This window comes from Myiozetetes cayanensis, unplaced genomic scaffold (genome assembly GCF_022539395.1).
Source record: "Myiozetetes cayanensis isolate MyiCay16 unplaced genomic scaffold, myiCay2020 scf5-8, whole genome shotgun sequence".
Taxonomy (NCBI): domain Eukaryota; kingdom Metazoa; phylum Chordata; class Aves; order Passeriformes; family Tyrannidae; genus Myiozetetes; species Myiozetetes cayanensis.
In genome coordinates this window covers 3,069,204-3,095,930 of record NW_026087742.1, presented here as the reverse complement: position 1 = coordinate 3,095,930, position 26,727 = coordinate 3,069,204, and the positions used below count along the sequence as shown (strand labels likewise).

The 26,727-nt window shown below is 39.8% G+C and overlaps 1 protein-coding gene across 1 annotated transcript in view; it reads left to right on the top strand.

The window, feature by feature from the left end:
* Positions 1-26,727, top strand: part of EPHA6 (EPH receptor A6) — a 356,637-nt gene that overhangs the window by 272,997 nt on the left and 56,913 nt on the right. The window contains 2 exon segments of the mRNA XM_050333635.1: positions 15,267-15,389; positions 25,165-25,226. Coding sequence (XP_050189592.1) covers positions 15,267-15,389; positions 25,165-25,226 — 185 coding nt within the window.

Here is a 26,727-nt window from a genome sequence, read left to right as displayed (position 1 = left end):
AACAAACAAACAGTTATAGAGCCACAATTATAGAATGAAAAAAGGCTACATGAATTATCAGCAAATTTCAGGGCATAGAAAGGCCAGGGTGTATAAAGTGGGGAGGACAAGGCTGTGCAGCTCTGCTGGGCTGCAGGAGGAAGCCAGAGGGAAGGCTGAGCAATGGTCACATCACTCTGCTCTGCTTCCCTCTCTCTGCTTTATCTTTAGGACTGTGCCTTGCATTTACACAGCCCCACCTGTGGTATTTAGAGCACAACATGACCTCAGTCTGGAGAAGAACAGTTGTCTTGCATTTCCCTGAATCCTAAGTGCAGAACTGCAGAATCCACCACAGGACAGAAATTTCCTGTAACTAAAACGTGCGTTGTAAACGTCAGACAGAACTTTCTCCTGGCAGAGTTATTTATTCAATGATGGTGTGATTAGAAGGTGTTCTGTGCTGAAACTAAGATTAATAACAGCAGAAACTATTTATCTGATGTGCATTACGGTTGCACTAACCTATAAAGGCACATCAGATGCAGTAAATTTGATTAATAGATGTGTAGTGCTGTTCTTAGCACATGCTTCCCTCTTTGTAACCATCAGTCACTAACTTGTAGCTGTTGCACCAGTCTGTAAGCAGCACCTTCCATTGCAGTGTCACTGACTACTGAACAAAACAGAAAAAGGATTTGGTTGTAATAAGCAGAAGTGCTCCACCAAGTCGATAGGTATTGACTGGGGTAATAACAAATTCTCCTGTTCATTACAAATGAGAGCTTTTATCTGGTGCTACCAGCTAAGCAGATGTTAACTTTTAAATTATACTGTTTTCAAAATTGCTGTGTAATATGTACTGTACAGGATGAAAAAAAAATGTTGAACTAAGCCTGCTCAAAAGTAGGTCTGAAACAGAGGTTTAATTCCCTTTTGTTATTGCTTCATTTCTCATTTGTGCTATCTGCAGTCCCCAGTCCCAGAGAGCAGGAGGCAGATCAGCTGCTGTGGCACAAGCTCTCTGTTAGCAGAGTTCATTTCAGGGGCAATTCTCTGGGCCAGGGCACATCCACCATAGCACAGAATCTGCATCTGATCGTTCACTTGTATTGCTGAGCAGAAGTCTCAGGGAAAACTCCAGTCCTGGCAGGTTTCTTTTAGCACCATCATTCCTTGCATGGTTTGCCATCAAAGGGCTGCTGGTTGCCTTGCAAATTTATTATTTATGTCTTATCTTAGGCACTTTATGAGAACATCCATAAATGTTAGCATTTATGGATTTAACACTGTGATCATTTTTGGACCTGTTCTTGGGTGTTCCATGGTGTGCTCTGATCAGCTTTATGCCCTTGGCCAAGCTGCTGCTACTTCAGTAACAAGTAAAAGGAAAATAACTTCCTTCTCCAGTACAAACATACATGACCATCACTGAAAGCTGGACTATCCAGATGTGTCTTCCACTTGTACATCATGTTGTAGCTTTTGTTGCAGATTTCCTTTAAAATAAGTTAAAGCAACCATCTGACAGCATAACTTTATCTACAGAAGACATGAAAAATGGTCTCTGACTATTGTAACTGTACTAGAGGAAATCCAGCCTGGAATCTATAGATACTTTGGCTTGATGGTGTCTTATACAGTAGTTTAAAGCACAGCCTGATCAGTGCTATGTAATAATGTCAGTATGAAATATCAGTGTATCAGAGGGCTTTCTTACATTCATAACCTGTTTGTTCCCCTTCCCCTCAAACTTTACCCTGAATAACTCTCAGTTGTTACAGATGATTTATGAGGAATTGTCTCTGTTTCCAAATTTTGACTACTGGAGGATTTGTAATCTTTTTAAGGCATTCATTTTCTTTAACACCCGTATGTATATTGATATTCTCCAGGAGAATTTTCAGAAAAGTCCCTTCATAAAAGGAGGCAAAATGAAGACAGCATCCAGGCTTTTGGTTCTCTGTAAACTCACATCCTCAAACACTGAGCCTGGGTTTGGAATGACACTTCCAACTCCCTCATTGTCTCCTCATTGTTTCGATTTAGCGGCTTTCAAATTGTGAGTGCGATTCCAGTTCTGAAATCTTTAGTCATTCATCTAGCAGGTTGAATTCAAAGCTTTAATCATTCCGTTTCTTTTTAAATTACTGTATATAACCCATTCAGTACAACAAAAGCTCTAAAATCAGTGCACCCTCCCTTGTCCACGAGGAAGGCAAAGCAGCAGCACGATGAGAGCTGCAATTTCCTGTGTGTAGCTCTTCATATCTGACCCATTTTTCATTTTTCAAAAATGGAGGACATAATGAATTCCTTTTTTTTTCAGCCAAGACATTGTGCTCTAGGCCTTTGAGCCCTTAGTGTAATGAATCTAATGCTGCCCTTTTCTCCAGCCTGTTAACAGGTTGCAACTATTAAATAATGGAGTGCAGAATTCATTTGAGAAGGTGAAACGTTTTCCAGCACATGTGTTTATTATACACATAATTTGGGTTTTGTACAAAAGGACTGAGGAAAATGTGTGGCACTATTTGAAATATCCTTACCTGGGTCAGGGGTGTTGAAGTTGTACTCCCAGGAATGTGATTCTGCAAAGTTTAAATGCTGACCTTTTAAAAGCCAAGTTGTGACTATTTGAAGTAGGATAGACCATGATAGCTTACAAAATGTGATTATGATTATACACAAAAAGATGGCCCCTACATTACAGTGTTTATCATGCAATTCTGAAAAGTAAAACCTTTAGGGCCAGCAGAGAACATAGGATGTTAATAAATTCCATGTTAGCATTATAGAACTGTTTATAACCTACAGTGTAACCTCTTTCAAATCTTGCCATTTCCATCTGTCAGTAATCTCAGTACACCACTGAAACACCCAGAGCATCTCCAGGCACAGATGTGCTTGCTGGAGGCCAAAATTACTTCATATCCACTCCTTGAACCCCACATCAGGCACTTGCACCTGCCTTACGAAACACAGGAGGGTGTGAAGATATTATTCATCCACCAATATCTTCCATTCTGCTTGTGGACAATCCACTGTGACCCAAAACCAGGGTGGGACTATGTGTGTCACATTAGCCAGTGGGCTTTACATAAAGCTGAATTTGTCTGATGAACCAGCAGGATTTCAGCTGCATCATAAATTTTTCAGTAAGTGGAGCTGTGAATTTGAATTTGGCTCACTCCCTGTATTTCCCTTTGTATCCTATTTCATGGATAAATATCACAACACATTCCTGAATTCAGTGTTGCTGTGGTCAGCAAATTAACACAAAATCTGTGTTGTTAGCCAAGTTTAGGAGATCAGTTTATTGGAATATCATCCAAAACACAGAGCTGAAAGGTAGAGCTCTGCACATGATTGCTGTTAACACAGACAACACTCGGTATCTGAAGTCTTCTTGCAAAACAGGTTACCCTTCGTGACTGGTAGTCAAAGAGCATAATTAATGTTGGTAGTACTGAGCTATTTTTACACGTGCATGCATGCCTGTGAACATTTCAAAGAACACTTGCAAACTACCATGCATCCATTTCTTGGAGGTTGCTGGCAAAAATTAATACACAATACTCCTGAATGTTCTCCTGAATGACACATGCTTAGAAGAAATTGGCTTTTAAACCTCTAGAAAAATTAAATTTGTCTCTCATGCATGACGTCCTGAGGAATTTCTTTCACAGAAATCGAAGGCCATTACAGTTTCCTGTGGTTCAGATCAGTCAGGTTTCTGTGTTCTGCTTTTCTCTCTTGCAGTTGGGAAGCTGTGCATTAGAACTGTCAATTCTGCTGCAGCATCTCTCACAGGATGATAAGCAATGAAGAGAAAGCATATTGTCAGACAATCAAACAGCCAGCATCCTGTTAGCAGCAGCTTAATCTGCCCAGGGTACGCTGTCTGACACACTGAACTTGTGTAACTCTGCTTTTACTGGTTACATCTGAGAAACAGGATTTCACTGGCTCCTTCAGGGTCCTCTGCCTTTAGATGTGTGTCCTCAGACGTGTAGGACCCGGCTTTCAAAGATATTTAGATGCTTTAGTGGGAGATGAAGTTCAAGTAGAAAAACAGATGACAAAAATCGTTCCTACTAACAGCCATGAAAAGATAAGGCCCTGTAGATAAGATATGTCCAGACCATTTTTTTCCTTTTCTTTTAGAGAAAATGCATAGCCATGAATTTCCATAATTAGCATCATTATTAACCACAAATGATTGCACTTCCATATGTCTCTTGGATAAAATATGCGTTTTCTTCCTCCACCATAAAAGTAGAGAAGAATGTGGTACAATAAGTTAAAGGGCAAGAGTGTGTAGGAGGTATTTGAAAGGTTGGGGTGTTTTTAACAACTGCAACCAGAAGATTCAGTGAATAACAGGGGGGGACAATATTGCACTCTGCTGACAGATTTGCTGCATGCCATGGCTGATCTGTTGCCTGGGAAGGAAAACCATGTAAGCAATGATGAGAGAAATTATAAATGACAATGGCAATTGCAGCTGACAGTTAAAGGAGTGAGGGGGTGAAAGAGTGTATATAAAGCAATCAATAAATCCCAAGTTGTACTTGGTGGATTTATTTTAATAACCGTACATTCATTTCTTCTTCTGTGTAGAGGCAAAACCACACTAGTGAATACAGGTGTAACTGAGCCCTGGAAGTGTCCTGTTGCAACTTTGGTTTGGCTAAACCTTCGCTGAGAAGTGAGGTGCTCTCACTGAATTAACACCAAGACATGCTGAGTTTGAGAGTAATGGATGATGATGGCTAAGAGGGGTTCTGCTGTATTTTACAGCCCAGCAAAATCAGATTATATCAGAAGCATTATTTGGTAAACTTCAACCTAATTGTTAAATATTACCATATGCTAAAAATTGAATCATGGTTGTGTTCTTTCAAAAGGCAAATTAAACAAACTTTGCACCACTTTTAACAATAAATCATTCACTTGCAATTCACGGAATATTCAGCATTGAGCTCTGAAGGATACTGAGAGGTCACCTGGTCCATCTTCCTGCCCCAAGGCACAAGCAGTTACATTTAAACTGGTCTGAACGGACTTGCCTATCCTATTCCATGAACCCTTTTGTGGTGAAGGTTCCACAGCCTCCCTGGGCAAAGCTGAGTGTTTAACTGTTCTCATACTTAACCTTCCTAGTGTTTAATTGATTTTTTTTTTTTTTTTTTTGCTGCACCTTAAGGCCATTAGCTCTTTTCCTGTCTGTGGTGGAACAGTTTATGCCTTTCCTCTTTGCAGCAATATTTTACATTTGTAGACCATTATAATGTCTTTACTGTCTTCAGTAAGTCATCTGGATTCTGCCAGGTTTTTCTTCATGGTATATGTTTGCTAGACCTTTGGTCATTCTTAGTGCTTTCCTTTGGGCTCTTTCCAGTCAATTAATATCATTTTTAAGTATGGGTAAAGCATGGCTTTAGAGAGTGGATCCAGCTGATGCTGAGCCTCACCTTCCACTAGCAAGCAGGAAATAACTGTTTGAAATGTAAACTGCGTTACTTGTCTTTAAATACATGTGGGTTTCAACAGCAACCATAATTAGGTTTTATTTTGATTTATTATTACCCACAGATCCTCCTGTGTGAAACAGCTCTCTGGCAGTCTCTCCTCCAGGATGTCTTTGTGTGGCTCCTCACTGCCATCTCAGCTGAGCTGCTTTGTCTTCCAGAGCTCTGTTCTATGTTTGCTCACACCTTTCCTGTGCCTGCCAAGCCCTTCCCTTCTGCTGTCTTTGTCCAGTTTACAAACAGCTCTTGGTTCCAGCCCTGCAGTCGTTAGGGGGATCAGCACAGTGACCAAAGCTCTGGGCCGTGCTGTTCTTATCCTCCCAGGCTGATGGTGAACCACTGAGGGCAGTTCCCAGCTCTGATTACCCTCACTGTGCTGTGGTTTCGTTGGATACCTCCTGGGGAAATCTGAGGAGAGTACCAAGGAAAAAGAATTAAATCACAGAGTACAATATAGAACAGGAAAAATCCTGTGATGTAATATAGTCGGGACTGACACTGCCTCAGACTAATTTACCTGCTGCATTTCTTTCTTCTGTGCTGCCATTGGTCTCTTAGTTGTACTTCTTGTTCTAAAAGGAATTCAGGAGTGGCAATAAAGCTACTGTAGGCTGCAGTGATACAAGTAGGGCAATATATATCTATATTTCCATGGATTATAGTTGATTCTTAAAAAGAAGCTGAGGTGTGTCTTGCTTAGGATGGAAGCCTTGTCGTACCAAGCTTTACCTGTTTCATGATCATGTAATGTTACACTAATAGTGCATTTGTATGGGATAAATCTAGATTAGAGATTAGATATCAAAATATTGGTGATAATTCGATGTTTTTGTCCCATAGCAGATGTTGGGTGTAGGTTCATGTGTGATATCAAGGAACACGGATTCCCCTTGATGATGGTGACAAGATGAAAGATGGGAGACATAATCATGGTGACTGCTAAGTCCTCATTGTTTCTTTTTCTAAAAGAAACTGCTGCCATTTTTACTAGCTTAACTAAATTCAAACTTCCATGAGTATGTCAAAATAATAATGTATCCGTGGTGCTTTTGATTTGATGCAGTTATTCTCAGTGCATTATCTTAACGCTGCCTAAGGTTGCCTTGTGCCTGAAGAGTTTTCTTTTTCTCCCTCATGGCTTTGTTTGCATTTGTCTGATGCTTTGGATAAGCCCTACATGTGTGAACAGGGGTTATTGTGGGGATTTACACGTTTGTTTATCACAGAATCATTTAGGTTGGAAAAGACCTTTCAGATCATAAAGTCCAAACATATTTATAAAGTGTTTACAAACCCAGGAGGCAAAATGCTATTGAACCCATAATCATTACAACTAAAGAATTTAATAATGCTGAAATCTTACTACAGAAGAGTTGTCAAACCTAGTGAGTGTTATGAATAATAGTAATCTTCTCTAGTCCAGTGGATTTGAGGTTTCTGAGGATGGAAGTATGGATCTTGGTACTTCTGCAAAACCCAGAAATGCATGTTTAGTCAAAGTAAGCAGGTGCAAAATAGCAAATAGATTTTTATTGATAAGTTAAGATCCTTAACTTTAAAAACAAATGTAAAAGTCTGTGTGTCAATCCAGAAAACAGATTACAGATATCTGTTGTTTCTCATATAAGATATTCTGACAATTTTTATGGGCCAACAGTATTGGTGTCAGCACTCTCAGCCATGTTGTGGTTCCATGTTTTAGTTTCCAGCTGAGTTACAGCCTTCACAAAATAAATAAGAGAATACAATGTGTAAACACACCTCAGTTCACCTAATGTACAGAGTTAAATAGACCAGCTTTTATGCTTGAACTTTAACTAACTGGATGAATGTTAGACTCATAAAAACTGGTCCAGAAAAGCTGTGCCCAACGTGATCAACCTCCTATCATCCCAAAATAGAGAGGCCCATCAGTCCTAGGAAAATGCAGGTTCCTCAACTGATTATGGGAGTGATTGCCCAGATGTGGCACGTGGTCTGTCATGCAAACCTCTGCCTCCAAGGTTTGTATCGTGACATTTATTACAGCTTAACAACTCACACCTCAGTTTCTAATGGAGGGCAGCAAGACTGACATACCTTTATTCATATGAAGGAGAAGAATTGAAATACAGACTGGTAATTTTCTGATATAAATTATCTGATGTTGTATTTTATAGAAACATGAGAGTTAGATTTGAGAAAAATAAACCCCTTTGGTTATTTGCAGCACCATCATCTTCCTGGTGCAAGGACTGCTATAAACAAGTGTAGCTGTGATGCTTTGGATGGGACAGAAAGGGAGCAGAAGCTTCTCTTCATCTCAAAGCTGACACACCCTCCTCACACAGGAAACAAAGCACTTGTATGGAAGATTGCTAGTCGGGACATGATCCCCACGTACAGATTCATCTTCCAGCATATGGAAGTAAAAACTGCTGAAAATAACCATTTTCAGTGATTAGCCAGAGATCTTTGCAGTTTGGAAGTGGCACAGTTATATTATGCAGTGGAAAATGTTCAGGCTTGCCTGAGTTACGGTCTGTTGAAAGGTGACGTGTTTTCTGTGCTGTGCTCTGGAGAACAAGTGGGAACTTCAGTGACACTGGTTTGTACTTACCCATTTTGCTTCCTGATCTCACCCAGCATTGCAGCTCCAGCCAGGGCAGATAAATTATTTCTGCTCCCACCATTCTTCTGTCAGTAGCACCAACATCCACAAAAAATAATACCATCATTTAAACAGAGTTTTATCACTAAAATTGTTTATTCAGAATGTATTAACTGAGCCCATCACTATCTTCTGCTCCAAATACCTTTTTTAGCTTCTTCTTTACTGAGTCTTGCTGTATCTATTCAACTGACTCTAATTATCTTTCTGACTCTTAATCCATACACAGTTCAGGTTTCAGATGAGTAAATAACTTGGATGTAAACTGCTTGGGATCCTTTCCAGACTCCTGAAGTTTTGGTTGGAAAATCAGTTTGCAAAAAATACCGCCTCTTAAATCCTTCATTTCTTCACAGATAAACATAGTGCTTATAAATCAGGAGTAGATGATCAAGCTGTTAAAGGAAGACACAATTGAAAGAGAGAAGCAATGTGGAAAAAAAGGTATATTTTTTTAAAAACACCTTAATAGATTGTGTGAAGTTACAGAGTATTCAGTTTAAATATGTTCTTAATATAAGCACAAAACACTAATGACAATCCTGTAAACACATTTTAGGAGGCAAATTTATTCAGACATTCCAGAATAGATTCATGACTACATGAATTGGTAAATATTGTCATTTTTTTTCTACTAAATTTTAACGGGGTAATTTCTGCTGAATAAAATTTGAAAGTAAATAAGTTTAGCTGATGATGACTTTATTTCAATATTGCATCTAGAGAAGCATAGTACAGAATTTTCATAATAGTAGAAATCTGAAACAAACCACTGTACTGTAGATCGAATTCACAGAATTTATTTCCTTTCTTCCTGAGACAACAGAAGCTTATTAATATCTCCCCAGAACGACAATAATTTAGCCACTTTGGAAATTAATCTCCTCTCTTTCCCTTTTCTGCTTTTTTCCTCTGAGCTGCAGTTGAGTATGTTCTGCAGCACACAAACACTGTTTTGCTGGTTTAGATAAGACTGGCAATTTACTTCTGATTTTCAGTGAATGCCTTTATAAGCATTGAAAATGTGACTTCATGGCCTTTCTAAATAATTGCTGCCCAACATCCATCTTGCCAGAAGGGCTGTTGCCAGAACTACCACAGGGAAGATCAGATGAGAGTGGTTTTACCACAGGGCATTCACACTTAACACCCAGTGGTCTTTGAGCTGCAGAGAAAATCCTCTGAATACGCTGATACCAACAAGGAGATAATGAACAAGCACAGCCAGTCCTCTTTGCTCAGTAGCATTTTCCAAAAGGAAAGCAAGCAGAATTCCTGTCCATGTTCCTTGGCCAGTCAGAGAGATGCAGGAGCTGCCTACAGCCTGGCTGCCAACCTGCTTTAGTGCTCAGGGACACTCTCATCAGCACAGAGGGGTTTTTGTGAGCTGTGTAAACCAGCATATTATGCACCTCTAATCCAAGAGTTCACCCAAGGTCACAGTTATGGTAGTGACCACGATCTTTCCACTGCTGACCTTGGCATCACTCGTTTGGGGGAGTCACTTGGTGTTTGTCACCAGAAAGAAAATCAAAGCTGTGTGCTTAATTTCATTGATATCAGTGAACTGTGAATTGGGAATGGTCGATCTGTGAATAGAAAGGAATCCTCACCCTCAATTTATACCCTAGATTTGTGGAACAAAAAAAAGCCCTTTTTGTCAGCTGACTCTCTGGAACCTTAGCCCCAGGTGTTTGTCTTAGGTGAAGACTGAAAACCCTTTGTCAGTGATGGTAATCACTGTCTAAAAGTGGAGAGCTTTTATCTGCTACCCCTTGTTCATACTGGCACAGAATAGCAAGGCTAAAAGAGCTTTCACTGCAGAACTGGGGCTGCATGAATACATTCATCTTCAGATATCACCCTTGAAAAACTCTTCCACTCATTAAATGAAAAGTTACAGCAAGTTTTAAACATGAAGTACAAAATTAAAGCTTAATCAATCTGTTTTTATGGAAATGCCATGAAAATAGATATCTGAAAATTTAAAAGCCCCTGGAAGTTCTTAACCATCCCATTTGTAAGACCCCATCAACCTGTCACACAGGAGGTTTCTGTCTTAAAGGATGAAGAATTCCATATGATAGGAATACTTGGACTTTAATCCAGAGTTTTCCTTCCAGAATCACAAAAAATGGGTAATCAGAAGATGACTGAAATGGAATTCACATTGTTAATTATTAATGAATTAATTAATGGTGAATACAAAATGAATCACAAAGATTTTGGCCGATATTGCAGGCTTTGTTTTTCATATATTCTGTAATTAAAACTGTAATTTTAAAGTATTTTGTTCCCAGCTAATATGATAATACATGCATGATAATGAAATCCAAATGTACAGCATACAATGCTTGTAACAGTGTTCTGGGTATCATACAAAACTATAAATACATGAAGATTTCAGAGTTCTTGTTCAGCATTGTGCTATTTTCAGTTTAACACTGACTGAAAAATACTTATTTAGTAGACAGCTTTAGCATACCCAGGTTGTTTTATCCCATAGAAGCACAATATTTCCAATTACTATTCCATTAAGACTACAAAGATGATTCAACACAGCAGTTGTTATTGCTGTTAAAAGCCTTAATCATATTAATGTTGTCACACCAGTCTTAGCAAACCAGGACTTCAGTGTGCATTGACATTTAACACATCCCAAAATAAATGGCTATAGTGTTTGGGCAATGCTTTTCAAGCAATTACCTCATTTTTTTCTCCCCCAAATCTCCTGTTTGTAAAGAAGCAGCGAGGGAAATTAAATTAGATGTTAATATTCTCCCCAAATATTCTGGAACTTATATCAGTTCTTCCTTAGGAATTGCGAGCTTCTCTCAGCATTTGCTTTTAGTCCCAGAGAAGTCGTAAGTAAAGCCAAAACTTGTCATAGTTGGGGGTTTCTAAGATAGTTTCATTGTATGTAAATACTCCTAACTCTAGGTTTATTACCACCTGCCAGTCAAGGAATGCGAGAACTCCAGCATTTTTCAGGTTTGTAGGAAAGCACTGTCTGTCACGGGGATCTCCAGGTCAAACCCACCAGCACTGGAGACCTGAACAGCACCTTTGCCCTGCTTATCTTGGCCCTGTTTATCTTCTTCGTGCTCCCAGATAGACCCCATAAATTTAAATCTGGAGCCGAGATCAGGGGACCTGACACAGAAAGACTGGCCTTTCAAAATATTCTCACCGAGAACTAAGTTATAACGGTCTACTCCTCCAAAACGAGGCCAAAGCTGGTGAATCGTTTATTATCGTTTCCAAACCAGCAGGATTGTTTGCTGCAGGAAGGCTGAGGGGCTGTGGCCCTGGCCGGGCAGGCTGGGTGCCCTCACGGTGGGTCCTGTGGGCAGAGGCAGCCATGGCTCAAAGGCGCCGGCAGCGCGTGAGGGGCACAGGGCGGCCCCGGGACGGCCAGGGCTCGGTGTGGGAGCAAAACTCAACGGCAATTGGTGAGAAGGTTGCCCAGAGGCAAAAGTAACAGGTCAGTTTAAGATTTCTTTGCTTGCTCAGTCTCCAAGGTTTTAAAGCACGAGTTAGTTGGTTGCTTTTGAACGCTTTTGCCGTGGCTCATGAGGGCCCCCTGACCCCCTGTTCAAATGTTCGCTCTGGTCCTTTGTGTTCCCACCAGCGTGGCACCAGAGGTGTTTGGTGCCATCCTTTCCATCCATCCCCCTGTTCCAAGGCAGAACTCTCCCTGAATTGCAGATCCAGGGCTGTCCGGCACGGCTCCATCCCTGGCCCACGGCTGTGGGACGTGCCCGTGGTGTGAGGGGAAATGGCGGCTGCTCAGGGCTGGCCATGCGGCCACCGCGCAGTGCTAATAAATATAATAATTTATGTGCTCTGGAGCTGAACTAAGCAGAGGGGTTTTCTTTACCCAGTCATCTCTGCTCCTGCCCTTCTGCTCAGTGTGATGATATGCTCCTAAAACCATGCTGGTCCAGGATGCTGTACCGGTGATTTCCCTATCAAATTCCCACAGCCTGTGGGACGATATTCCCCCTGGAACAACAGCTGAAGGTGGAAGGCGGGCTAATTGATTCAGGACTCCCCCACTGCCTCTGAGCACAAGCACTTAGCTGTAATTATTGTGAAACAGAAGAATTTACACTGAGTTATAAATTGGTATCACAGGCCTCAGTAAATGGTGTATACTTCATGAAGTGTCAGCTATTCTGAGTACTGCCATGTATTTTTGCATTTTATTCTACAAAATAACTGTATGTCAGGGCACCGAGGAATCATGGCTTAATATTCATGTCTCCTTTTCTCACTTTGGAACCAGTTAGACCTCACACTAAAAGGTCTTCCCATTAGTGTAAGAGCACCCACTGCAAAAATGAGTGTAAATTTTTACACAAAACAACAGAACAGGTGTAAAGCACTAATCTCTGTATGATGTGCGCTGACAGAATGGCACTTCTCAAGGAAGATGGTTAACTAGGTGACCTCTGGTAGTCCCTCCCACCCTTACCCACTCTGTGATTCTGTGATTCTTACAAAAATTTCATGAATGTTTATGCAAACAAGTAAAAATTTGAGTAAGCTTTTAAACTACCCTTTTAACTACCCTTGAACTACTAAGCTTCTAAATGCCTAAATCTCTTATCAAGTCTCTGCTCTTCTTGTAGTGATTGCTGTGGCTTAACAAGAATTAATTTTCTTTACCTGCAGTGGTAATCAACTTCCAGTCATGTAGTCAAGTGTCAAACCCTACCCACATTATCCAGGTGATAGAACTAAATGCGTCCATCTGTCCGTTCTGGGGCACATGATGTATTTTAATTTAGGATCACCCATGTTTTAAGATGAATGAACTTTCAACCTCTCGTTTTTCTGCAGTTTTTTGGTGGTGGATACTGATCAGGGCTGAATGTTATCAACCTTGTCCTTTTCCCAAGCTGTTTGTGGACTTCTGGGAGAGATCAAATGAGATCTTGTTCTTCTAACTCTGTGTTCTACTTTATCAGAGACATTTCTGGGTTGACAGGAGACTGTTTGGGTGGGATTCAGTTGCCTAATATGACACTAAGTGCCTGCTCTTAGATACCCAACTGCTGCTCTGCCTCTCACTGCCACTTTCAACCCATCTGATTCTATGATTCTATGTAAATTCTCATTAAATGTGAATGTCCTAGATTTTCTAGAGAATCTCAAATGGCACAAAGCGTTTACACCTAAACAACTGAATCCTAACTTAAAAGTGTGAGAGAAAAACATTATTTATATGTATTCTTTTAGTTATTTGCTGCTTATGAAACCTCAATAATTTTAACCCTCTTCTTAGTATTAACAGATTTAATTGCTCTAAAATTCGTTGCTCCTTGATTTTATTTCTGAATATTTACAATAAGTGAAATAAACTTGGGGTTGTCTTCATTACTTCCTATAACAAAATTACTTATTGTAAGACTGATAGGAAGCTTGAGTTACTTGCAATTTAACAGCATTGAAATACAGGAAAATGTCAATTCTGAAGCTCAAGCTCTTTGGGTTTCCTGAAGGTCTGTACATATGGCATGTGACTCACAGTGGCTTTATGGTTGGTATAATTTATGTTTTGAAACAGTGATGCTGTTTTATTTGGGAAGCCTTCATATGTTCATTATTTAGCCTTTGTGTTTTAAGATGCTGTTTAATACCAAACATCTTGGAGTTGATGGAACAATTTTCCATTTTAAAGTTGGATTTCTGTGTGTTGCATTCTGTACTATCTATGCATGATCACTTCTGCAAATATTTTAAAAGGAAAGTCATGGAATTTGGGAACACTTTTACAAGAATGCCAGAGGCTTTTTTGGAGTAGCCAGAGGGAAAACTTTCATGCCTTATCTTTAGCCACCAGATATAAAAGTACTTCATCTAGAACACTAACTAAATGAATTCTTTTTCTACAGACTTCAGCAGGTCTAATTAACAAACTTAAAGGAAAAGTGTATTGAGGAGAAACAATAGAACTCTGGCTTGAAAACAAAAGTAAAAAAATTGAAAGCTCTCTTAGGCTACTTTAAGTTCAGCAAATACATGTGTGGTTTGAGGGTAAATTTTCCCCACTCTTACTAGTTAAAAAAAAAAAAAAGAAATCCCAACTGTTGAGGGCCACTTATTTTTCTCATGGTGTAAAAAGATCAAGATGCTTTTTGTCTCTTAGACGAACAACTATGAAATACCCCCAAGATGATGAGATCAAACTTGCCATTGCCTAAATTTCTGGATGGGTGCTTTACAAGACACACTTGCAGAAATACACAGGTTATTCTGACTGTCAATTTAAATGAACCTTGACTCTCTGCTTTTAACTAACATGTAGAGCTCTCATTTCAGCTCCATCCTCGCTGCTCATTCACTGAACACTGACATGAGCCAGTTAAATGATGTCTCCAGATCACTGTACCTAAAGCTGGAACAGTGGATCAAATGCTAAACACTCTTTGTGCATTTAGGCAATGAGAAGAATTCACAGTTAATTATATTGAAAGCATAAAATGTGTTAATCTTCCAGTGAGAGCAATGCAGAAAGGGGCCCTGTCTGTACTCCTGGTTTTTGCTTGTGTCAATATATTGACAGGTGTTGGGAGATGTGACAGAAGCTCTGGCTGATGTAGCTGCCCTGACACGAGGCAGCTGCAAATTCTGCTTCCCCTTTTGCCCTTGTTTGCCATGACTTTTGTCAAGTGGTGGTTTAGAATACTGGTGTAACTGGGACAAGAGCTTTGCTGGTACAGCTTCACCTCTACTGGTCTGCCTTTGATTTGTGCACACAGCTGTCAAATGCCTCCATGGTAGAGTCATTTGGAATGCATCATGAATATCCCATAGGTGTCATTTACTGTTGAAATATCAAATTTTTCTTCTCCTCACCGAAGTGCTGGGATTCTCCATTTTCACAGTATGCAGAAAACAACCTTATTCTGGTTAAAGCCATGTATTTTATGACTTGGTTAAAAAGCAAAGACTTTTAACTGCTTTTTATGAAATCTGTTCCAGTGAAACCACTGTTAACTGCAGAGATTTGATTGTTCTTTCTTTAAACAGCCAACTTTTTTTGTCAGCCCAAGAACAAGTCATTTGATTAATGATCATTTTTATCTCTTTGAAAGGATCCTTTCCGACCATTGGGGTGAAGTCTCTTTCGAGATTCCTGAGGGCGGGATTTTTAAATAGCATCCTGGCCTCACATCCAGTGGCAGGGGGTGGATCTTTGCCCCCCAGCATTTCCTCTGGTAGGTATTCCAGCCTATTCCCCCACATCAACTTTCTTCTTTCACCTTCTGCCCCATCACTCCACACATCTGAAGGAAATGAAATTTGGTATTGGTCAAGCAGGGAGATTAAATGTCCCTTCCAAAAAAAAGCCAAACCTAAAGGAAATGGAAAACATTATTACTTTTTGGGAACTAGCCATTTTCCTGAATCAATGTGAAGGAGAAATCGTGAGGGGAAACTAATGTGTAGTGAAGTGGCCAACCTAAATATTGGAAGAGCATCCTGGTACCCTCTAATCATACATTTCATGAAGCATGTCCATATGCACCAAAGAAAGATAACTTTAAAAATGCCACTGTAAAATCTTAGCATTTATGTGAGTCTGTGACTCTTCCCTAAAAATTTGCATTCCCTTGCTAAAACATGGAAGCAAAACAAATTTGGAAAGGGATAGCTTAGTTATGTGTTAATACAGTGTTTGAACCCTCTGTAGGCTTTTGTAGCTGCAGCTGCTATCTCAAACCACCTTGTGATGGCACGAGGGAGATCAGATGGTTGGCATAAGGTTGAGTGTAGGTCAGGGGTGACGACCACATTCCAGGAAAACAGGCTGCTGTCAGACACCAGCCTGAAACAGGATAGAAGGACAGATTAGAGGCATCCATCCCAATAAAGAGTGTGTTATCCATTCTCTTCTGGAACCATTAAACACCATCTCCCATCAAAAGTAACAAATGGAGAATAAATACATGTATCTTAATTATAGTCATAACTGGATCAGAGTTCAGTTCTGTTCCTTTCCAAACTATATATTTCTATGTAAAATGAATCTGTTAATGGGCTAAATGTCACACTTGTATCTTTTCAGGACACTTCACCTGTAAAGTTACTTAAAGTTTTTCTTAAAGAAGAAAAATCTCTTATGGTAAAAGCAGGGAGAAGATTGAAAACTGCATCATGTTATTGGCTTGCAATACAAAAGAAACAATTCTACTTCTCTATTGCAATAATTTTAGGCCTCACTAATACAAGATGACTATTTTCTTTTTTTCCAGTTGCTGTTTTACTGTGTTAACTTTCTTTGAATAGAAGCTTCTCAGCAGCTTTGATGTCTTTTCTAATGACTGTTTAGGTTTCTTTCGCTGACAGTTTTCAAAACTCTTTCCATATTTGTTTCTCCGTGGGATATCTGTGAGTGTTTAATGGCCCTTAGGTATTTACAGGTGTCTGTGACCATGCATCAGTGTCCAAGAGGAAATACTGGATGCCCCATAAAATTCTCTGGTTTGAGTGTAGTGTTGTGCAGAGCATCCCACTGATTCTATTAAATCACAAATGGCCCAACTGCACTCATGAACTGGCTTCTCAACTACGTGCCCACCTACAAGTTCATTTTGTAAGGCCCTCAGGACTGTTGTTTTCTGAGTGCTTGCAAAGCTTTTTGTCACGTTTTTTGGACTTAAAACTCTTAAATGTGGTTTGTTTAGTAAAAGTCATTTATAATGCCTTGCTGTTCAATGTCTTTCCCTAATAATTTTGATTCAGCCTGATGAAACATTGAAAACGGGAAAAAATGGAAATGCAACTACATAATTTGTAACCTGTATCTAGCAAGTTAATGGAGATAAATGTTATTGTTTAATCATAACAACAACAATAACAAAACCAAACCACAAAGCAAACAAAACCAAAACCAAAACAAAACAAACAAACAAAAATAACAAAAAAAATTGAGCCAAGCAACAACTCTAGAGAAAGGGAGAGACTCCCACTTTCTGGAATGTGAGGATTGTCACGTAGTTGAAGGCCAGTAAAGAACTGTGATAAATCCACTGGATAAGATGTGTTCCTGTGCGTGGTGGGGGCTCAGGTGGTGTCAAAGTCTGCAGTGCAAGTCAGAAATTGCTCTTGCAGCTCATGGTTGAAGTGGTGTGGGAAGGGTTTGTTGTGTAAATGCCTGCCCATGTTGCCTGGCAGAAGTTACAGAGACAAAACTTCACCGTGTGTTGCTGTCTTTGAAGAGCCAGACAGGTTGTTAAGCTTGCTGAGTTGGAAGGAAAGGAAGGGGCAGCAAATACCTCTCCTACTGTTCCTTTCAATCTAAACTTCTTTCCTGAGTTTGCTGTGTTGGTTTTGGTTTTTTTATTGATAAGAACCAGAGATGAGTGTCAGGCTCAGAGTTAAAAACTATGGGAAAGTTCCTGTTAAGCAAACCTCCCAGGTCCCTTCATCCTGTTCAGCATTCAAACTTCATTGGCAGGCGGGGGGGAAACCATCAAAATTATTCTTGCCATATTCAGGACCATCTCTGATCTCCCCATGGTCAGCAGCTGGACCCTTGTTCCCTGTTTCATTCACAGAGCACCTCAGAATCTGCTGTGAAAGTATCCTGAAGTATGAGCAGCAGTTATTTCCTGCCACTTATTTTGCATGGTTAATTATCCAGCTTATTTTACATTTTAGGAAGAATGGAAGCAAAAAAAAATTAGGTTTGATAAAACAATCCACCCCTGTGAACCTCAAAAAAATATATTACATGCAAGAAATGAGGGTGCACTTACTTTCCAGAAACTTAGAAGTGATACAGAACAGTTCACTCACTCCTGTCTTGGACTAGATAGTAACAAAACTTCTCATAAAGTACATTTTACAGAGGATATTCCTTTTTCAGTACTTTACTGCCTGATTAGTTGTGGCTTCTTGTATAACATAGATTGTAATATTCACATTTATTCCAGGGAGTTCCTCAAAAAACTCAGAGATAACTGTAGAGTACTAAACCAGATGATTATGAGTTTTGTCCAAAATTAATGTTTTATTACAATTTCCAAGTGCACCTGAGTGAGCCCATTATTCTTGATATTGTATAAACTGACATTTGAAAGCAAATTGTATTGACAGACCCTTATTGAATGAAATTACTCAACAAGAACCATCAAGGAGCAATTGTACATGGTGAAATTCAACTATAATTATGATTCTCCAATAATGAGAAAAGGAACTTTTTTTTTCCCAGCTAATGTATTCTTTCCCTTACTCTGAATTCCAGCACATACACTGCTGTATTTGTTGTTAAATGAAAATTGCTAATCCTTTCTCAGTGGCTAACAAATTGATTGCTCTATTGCATATGCATTTTGCAGGGTCTCTGAGCCAAATGGCTCTTTCAGTTCATTCTTTCCATCCTCCCTGCTATTTCAGTGGCATGTGCAGCCTGTGAACCCTGCAGTAATGCATAATGGCATGTATTTGCTGGGAATAGAAGTTCAGATGTGCATGGACTTTCCCACTAGGCAGACAAGGAGTACTTCAGGACCAAAGTAAGGATGAGCAGTAAATAGAAACAGTTTTTGTGCTGGTCAGTTAGGGTTTGGCTTGTACTGTAGAACTCTAGTGCAGGACGTGATAAAAGGAGGTTTTTCATTCTCCACCCTTGCTAAATAGGTCATTTGATGCTCAGATGGTCATCCCAACAATTCCAAATGTTTAAGTCCAAGAAGTTTAGAAACAATTATTTGCCTGTGTGGACATTTTGACATGATATATACTCCTATTGCATGTTTTTAAAAATCCAGCTACAGAAAATGTGGAAATTAGTTGTAACAAGCACGTGAATTGAAGCAGGTTGCTGTTTATTGCTAGCAGGACCAGAAAGGTATGAAGAGGAGAGTAGGAGGAGCATGATGGATACACACAGAAATATATTTGTGAATAAACTACACTCAGTTATTCTTTGGTTCAAAATGAAAGGAAAAATAATATGAACTCTCTTTTTAGTCCAGAGGTAAAGCATTGGATGTAGAAACAGAACCAGCATTGGTTTAATCTTTGTGAAGTGGGAGACAGGAGTTAGGGGAGTTAAGCTATGGAAGAGGAATGCTTTTGTTTTCATTCATCATGTGTCAATGAGTTTCCAGATTGTTCTTATTTCTTCAAAATGTGTATGCTTGTCTAAAAACCTTTCCAGCTCAGGTTTGCTGCTTGACCCATCCTCATTGTAACTCTTGACTGTTGTTGATGGTCAAAATCAGAGTTTGAAGGGAGAAGCTTGAGAATGTGTGCCTTCACGTCTCATAAAGGAAGAGTGGTGGGTCATCAGTTTTGTACAGCTCAGAAGCAGCTCAGAAGTTTAATCCTCACGTAGACTAAAGGGAAATAGGACAAGGCATGTGTGCTGAAATATTAAGTGGAAAAAATACTCAAAGGATATCCTGAAATGCAACACATGTCAGAATCTTATGAAGTTCATAAGCAGGCATAGTATCAAATAAACAAAAAACTGACACCTTAGAATAGGATTAAAATAATACTGTAACTGTGTCATTATGAAAGCACAAAAACATTGTAACCTTACGTATCCTTTTTTTAAATTCTGCTCATTTTCAAATTTATATTGTAGCTTAGAACTTCTAAATATAACACAGTTATGTTAATATGAAAATTCACAATAGAGATTAAGTAAGATCTGTTTCATGTATTCCCTAACTATCTGTTATGTATCATGGCATACTAAATATTGGTGAAGTGCAGAAGCTCCCAGTACACAGCCTTCACATTGTTTGAATCCCTTTACATGCTTTGGGGTCAACAGGGCAAGTGATCCTTGATGCAGTTACACCCTGTGGGCTGATTTTGACCCAAAGAACATCCCTTTCTCTTTCCACAAGAGGATGTAGATTGGTATGAACACTGAGTAACTGAAGGGTGAAATGTCATTAGATTAAGTGAAATATGCTGAAATTCAATAATAAAAAAAAAGTGAGGTTGATCCAACTGGGCAAAAGTAGCTGTCTTAGGCTGCACCTGAAAAGAATTTATTATTTATTTTGAATTTCTTGCTTATTCTCTGCTTCAGTGCTAAAGTGCCGGAATTTTGGGGGTTCTAATTCAAATTTCAGGCAATATAAAGCTTATGCCAGAATCAGTGCTGTTAATGAGTCAGGTATTTTCTTCCCCCAGAGCATAATTAATTTAAAACTGAGTGGCCAAAGTGTTTTGTGGCTGGTCATAAACAAACTGCCTATTGTTGTAAAGAAACCAATTCACCTTCTCCCTCCTGCTTGTTCAGTGACAAATACTGCCTTCAGTGCTGTGATTTCCTCATTTAAAATGGGATGATATAACCAGGGATCTGAGATGGGGTGGTCAAAATGCAGTGCCTGAGGGCTGTTCACTCTTCTGCCTTGGCATTTTGTCATCTCTCGAGCCCTCTTCCAAGTCCCTACAGGGTATCTATAAGGTGTGGAGATGACAGGCTGGTTCCAGGGTACCAGGAGCAATATTTTGAAGCAAACATCAGCTGTTGTAACTGTCTGTGGAAGTTGCTGGGTAGCTGTCCCAATTCAGTTTATATTTTGAGGCAGATCAGTTTGTTCCGAGGGCCCAGGCTGGCACGGTGCCCTCTGAGGAGCAGAGGAGCTGGAAGACAATGCCAAGCCCTCCCTGTGCCCCCTGTTTGCAGATTTGGTGGTTCCCACAGCTTTGGCTTGCAGACTGAGGACTCGTGTTCTGTGATACCTCGGCCAGGTCACTTCATCTTCTCTTTTCACCACACATAGCATGGTCCATTGGCTTCATGTGTGTTGGTGTGGACTGACAATGCAAAACCCAGCAGAATTTATTGTCAGTTGCTTTTTGCATAGACTTTAGTTTTCTTTCGCTCCTTTTTCCTCCATCAGTTTTGTATTTTGGGATTTTTCTGTTATTCACTGAATTTAATTCTCCTCTGATGGGTATAAAAGCATTAGTGTTGGTAGCAGGAGAGAAGAAGCTGCAGTGCCAGGGCAAGAGGTTCTCTTATTCGAGGTGATCTGCAGTGAACAAACCCAGTGGGAGATGCAGGAGTGTCTGGCCAGCCCTGGGCACTGCAGTGGGGGACAGGGATTCCCTGGGGTGCTCTGTGTGCTCTCCAGGTGCTGACAGGCCCAGTTGTGGGGGTGTCCCTGTGTTTGGGGCTGGGTAGTTAGTGGGGAACCAGGAGCAGAACAGGACTTTGGAATGAAAAGATGTCTGATAAGGAGGTGATTTTTCTGAGACGCATGAATTGTGATCTGCAGAAATGATGGAGCACTATTTTCTTATAGGAGCTAGAGAACAGTTATTTGCTGGTTTGAGTGGGAGAATAAATATCCTGTGTTTATGTTAACAGATCTACTCCCATAACTGGCATTAAAGATTTCATTGTAAGAGTGTAGAGAAGAAACATGTGCTAACTATTCTTTTTGGAGGATTAATCTTACATAAAAAATTCATTAAAGGAGGCTTTGCTGCATTATTTAAAATGACAACAGGAGACAACAAGCTGAATGTTTTGTCATTGATATGACACTTCAAATTCTCCTCCTTATTCATCAGTCTAGCACTCAATTAAATTACATGCTTTCAAAATTTTTTGTTGTGAGAAAAAAATACGTAAATAAAAATGTGATGTGAGTTTTAGGTATTATCAGTATTTTTACATTATTCTGCAATGTATGGCTTTCTCTTTTTTTTCTTTTTTGCATTTCTGCTTATTAAAAAATGTCAAGCAGACTGATGAATGGAAAATACGAGATAGAGCCCTGTTCTGAGGTGGCATGATATCAATAGAGATTGATTGTCATTTACACCGGTTTCATTCCAATGGCATTGCTGGGCAGGAGGATTCCAGTGAAGAACTTTCCTTGGGAAAATTGTCCAAATCAGTCAGCCTCTTGTCACAGGGTGGTAGTTGCATCAAAACAATGAGTAACCCCTGCCCCTTCTGCAGACTCAGCTAAGTTGTGAGCAGGTAAATTGATGTCTTTTCCTGCGTCATGCCAGGCACTGCTGTTGCTCTGGTGTGCTCAGCCTGGCTCTGGGAGATAGCAGGACACAAAGGGATCTGCCACAGCCACAGTCACGCCCTGTGCAAGGAGGGGGAGCTGCTTTCGACAATGTCACACATGTCTGGGGGGGATAGTTAGAGTTTCACAAAAAATATGAGAACAGTGAAGGTGGCTGTGGTATCAGTGTGATATAACAGCATTATAATTCCATATTGTTAAGTCTGTAGTAAAATGATAAATCTGTTACACTAACGTGCTGCAAATTGTAAATGTGATATACATAGTCTATAAAACCCAAATTTGGAATTAAGACCTATTGCCTCAGAACACTTTCTAACTCCTCTGCTTTATGGGTGGGTTTTCTCACAATACTCCCTGTCAGGTATCTAAAGCTGCTGCAAGACTGGTTTGTTTGACTAACTGGATTGTTGAATCCACCTTCAGATATTTTTTATTTTGTCTTCCCCCCAGTTCAAACAAGAAGTTCTTTGCCCTCCTCCAGTACCACCTGCAGTTTTTAGCTCCTTGATTCCAAGTCCTCAGCTGACACTTTCCTCAGTGTCCTTTTTCCACGCCTTCTCTTGTGTGGATCTTGGCACTGATGTTCTGAGCCCTGAGTGCTTTCCCGACTCCCACCTGCACCCCACTGCTGTTTGTTCTTGAACCTGTTTATTGGTCTTTGTTTTGTGTGGGTAAGCAATCCTAGGAGAATAATTCACTGCCTTCCAGCATTGCATTAGCCTACCCCTGGCTAAAATAATCAAAGATTGCTTCTCTGTCTCAGAGCCTTCTCTGACCTCCTCTCATTTATTCATTCCTGTTCTCATTTTGAGGATGAAGAATTCATCGTTCTTAGTACCCTGAGCCTGATGCTACAGGATCTTACCATATGCAGAAGTCTCTCAAGCAAGTAGTGGTTTCTACATTGTTGCAGACAGTGGCATTATTCAATAAATAGGGAGGTAAAGCTGGCTTTCAGATGGCATATTTGGCCAGGCATAAGTTAGCCAGAAATTTCTCTTTCTGGATAAATCAACAACTAGAACACCTGCATGGAAAACCCTGGGTTTACTTCTCTAAATTATAGGATGTTCCTTTCACATGGAGGTGGCAGCCCCTTGCCAATGAGAAAACGGTAAAGGTAAGGGAATCTTTGAAAGGAATTCATGTGCTTGAAACTAAAGTGAATGGGCTAACCAGCTAGTCATCACTGGCAAGCTGAAGTAAAGAAAACATAAATTTTTTAAATGCTGTGATCTCCGAGATGTATCATTTAATGCAAAACCAGGGCATTTCCAATGGATGCAGATGAATATAATTGATTTGGTGGCAGATGCTCATCTGCAGCTGAGACTAAACATTCAGTTAGAATAAAAAGAAGCTGGTAATCCTTCACACTTCTGCAAGGCTGTCCAAAGAGACTACTAAGGCATCTGAAAAATTTCACACAGGAAAAAATATGTACTACTGTGCCAGCACTGTGAAGCACTGTTTTATTCATTGAGGACCTTTACAGGAGGGCTAATACAGAAATAATCACAAATTTTAGTAGAGGAAGTGAGCAAATGTTGTGAAGAACTACGGAAAGACTAGACTAAACTGTGTGAGTGAGCATCACTGGGGTACCTGGCACTCCAAGTCAGCCTACTGGGATGAACACAGAAATGAACCATTCTCTTTTTTAAATTGAAAGTTAGCTGTAGCACCTCAGGAGAAATATCTGGCTGTGGCTTACTGTATATATTGTGGAGAGTTTTATAAACACTTTCACAATTAACCAAACTGAACAGAAATGGACAATTGGGCTGGAACAATCAAAACACCCTGAACACTGTGCTTGTTTCTCATCCCCTCATCCAAATCAAACACAAACATCATTTGAGAGGCAGAGAAAAAAACAACAGTGATGGAAGAGTCGTCTTTTGGATTTGAAAAATCTTGGCCCAGCTAGTGTTGAGTGGAGGAAGTGAAAGGCAGACTCACAGGGTCAGCCCTGCTTTTCCACAAGTCTCAAAAGAGACAGGCATTATCAGGGAAAGAAAAAATTGCCATTTTAAGACTTTTAACTTTAAGACTTTCTACATCCTTCCCATCCTAACATACTTCTTCATGACATTAGTTTTATTTTTATTAAAATAGCTCCTTTTTAATATTAATAACTCTAAAAAACTTGTTGCTCTGCAGCCTCCTTTGCAGGGTAATTTGCCCTCTACTGTCAAGCAGTTCTAGAGTGGTAGTTTATTCAAGGGCAACAGTGAAATGCTATTTAGTGCAGTACCCAGTTTAGAAGTGTATTTTCAGATTTTGATACCCTTTTAGGAAATAAATGTAAGGTGTTATTCTGCTTCAGTTTGGATATGGTGCCACCCTGGAACCAGAGGTCTGAGCAAAAGGAAATACAGCTGAGATTTTTTGTGAGAATGTAAAAGAATTAATAGCTGCACTTAAAAATAAGAGTGAAAATAAGTTGTTGGATACAAATAAGTTGAAGGATATGAATCTGGGGAGCATTAAAGCTGTAATGAGATCCTCTGGACCTCTAGAGAACCTTATGGAAGAGCTTGTGGAAAGCCTGGAGTGCCAAAGGATTACCCACGGGAAAACAGGGGCACTGTTTTGAAGCTCAATTTTTGAAGCTCCATTTGTTATCCCCTTCAAATGTACATTTTCATTCATAAATGTTCACAGGAAAACTGGGCTAGTTGAGCAAGACCTTGATTTGAGTAACATTCTGTATATTTTATGTATTTACAAACAGATGAATTCAGAGTTTTGCTGTGTTGTGCACACCCAGTCTAGGAGAGCTTTTTTGGTGACATAATTCTTAGAAGTAAGGGAATTGTGTTATTGTGTTTGTGGTATAAATGAGGATTTTGAAAGTATGTAACATATTTAACTACTGTGAATAATCTCTGCATAACAGACAAAATTATAAAAGCTCCATGATATGTTCATAATCTGAATGTGTTTCTCTGCTGTTTTGCAGGCAGGCCAGTAATGATTGTAGTTGAGTACATGGAGAATGGATCCCTTGACTCCTTCCTGCGGGTGAGCTGCCATTTTCTGATGACATTTGAATAAGACACCATTCGAGGTTAAGATTTAAATCATTTATCACAAATTAATTTCTACATAATGTTATTCATGGATTTTTAGTGAAGAATAGAAGCTTTCTCCCCAGGGTACATTTCTGAGGTACAGTGATATATTAGAGCATGGCTGGGAAAGAAGAAGATTTAAACTTAGGAATATAATTGATTTCTTCTGCAAAAGTAGTCCCTGTCTTTAGCAAAATGTATTTCAAATGGTGTTTTTGTGAAAGAAAAGATAAATTGAAGGATAAATGCCTGGCCTTATGGAGGTGGCTCATTTTTCTCAATCACCTTCAAAAACACTCTTACGATTTTTTTGGTTGGTGAAGTGTAGAATATACTCAGTAATTGATTTATAATTATTCATGGTTAACAAATTGAATTAGAAAACAGTTCATGGGTGAAATGTCCTGGCATTAATTAACCCCCAAAGGTCACTAATAAACATTAAAGGAGAAAATACGAGTGATATGTTGGCACAATTATATCTAATTTTTCCTAGAAAAATAGAAGGAAAGGATGACCCTCCATTTAAACTAAACTTATCCTAAAGTAGTCTCTTTTTTTAACAAAACCCCTGGAAATCCTCCAGAGCCCCACTGTCATAACCCCCTGTGGGAATAATTTTAAAGTGAAGTATTTCCAATTTGTCACCATAAGTCACCCTGAGCCCTCAGTTACCCATGGCCCTGCCACTGCCATCTTGCAGAAGGCTGAATTTGGGGTGGGGGCAAGCTCAGGGCAGGGGATCAGGGGCCCCTGGCTCAGGGAACTTGTTTGAAAGCCTCTTCCAAAGGAGAGACCTTCAGCAAGGAGCTGTGGAAATCCCTGCATGGAAATCTCAGTGGTGCTAATTGAAGGATGATTTGGGAGCAGAAAGAAGGAACCGGTAAGAGAAAAGGGTGAATAAGCAGGAGGAAAAAACAACCAGCATTTTAGGAGGAAGATGCATCAGAGAGAGGGAGAGAAAGCCATACAGACAGTATTTGTTTGACAGCTGGTTGAGAAAAGGGGGAGCATCAAGAAGAGCACCTAGAACAGAGGAGACTGTCCTGAAAGTGCCTCAGAGCCATTATCTCAGATATTTCTAGGCACTACTTCTCCCTTCCTTTTGGTTATTGCATGGTGTTTTTCCTCTTACATTTCTTGTCCTTTTCACTGGCCCCCCCAAACAGTTTCTTATTTTCCATGATCAGGACACACCACAGATATCTGTTATGATGTCAGAAACGTGCCAGCACCACAGTTTCTGTGAGAATTTGCTGATGTCTCAAAATCAAGTTATTTTTATGGAGTGTTTGACCTCAGCCATGTCTTACAAGATGGGTAGTTTTTAAAAATCAGCCGCCTTTCCTTTCTGGCTCCTCTCTCTATCCATCTGCAGCAGATAGACTGCCACTGATTTGAGTCCCTGCAGCTTCCATGGTCTCTAATTTTTCAGCAGTGCCCCAGGAAGA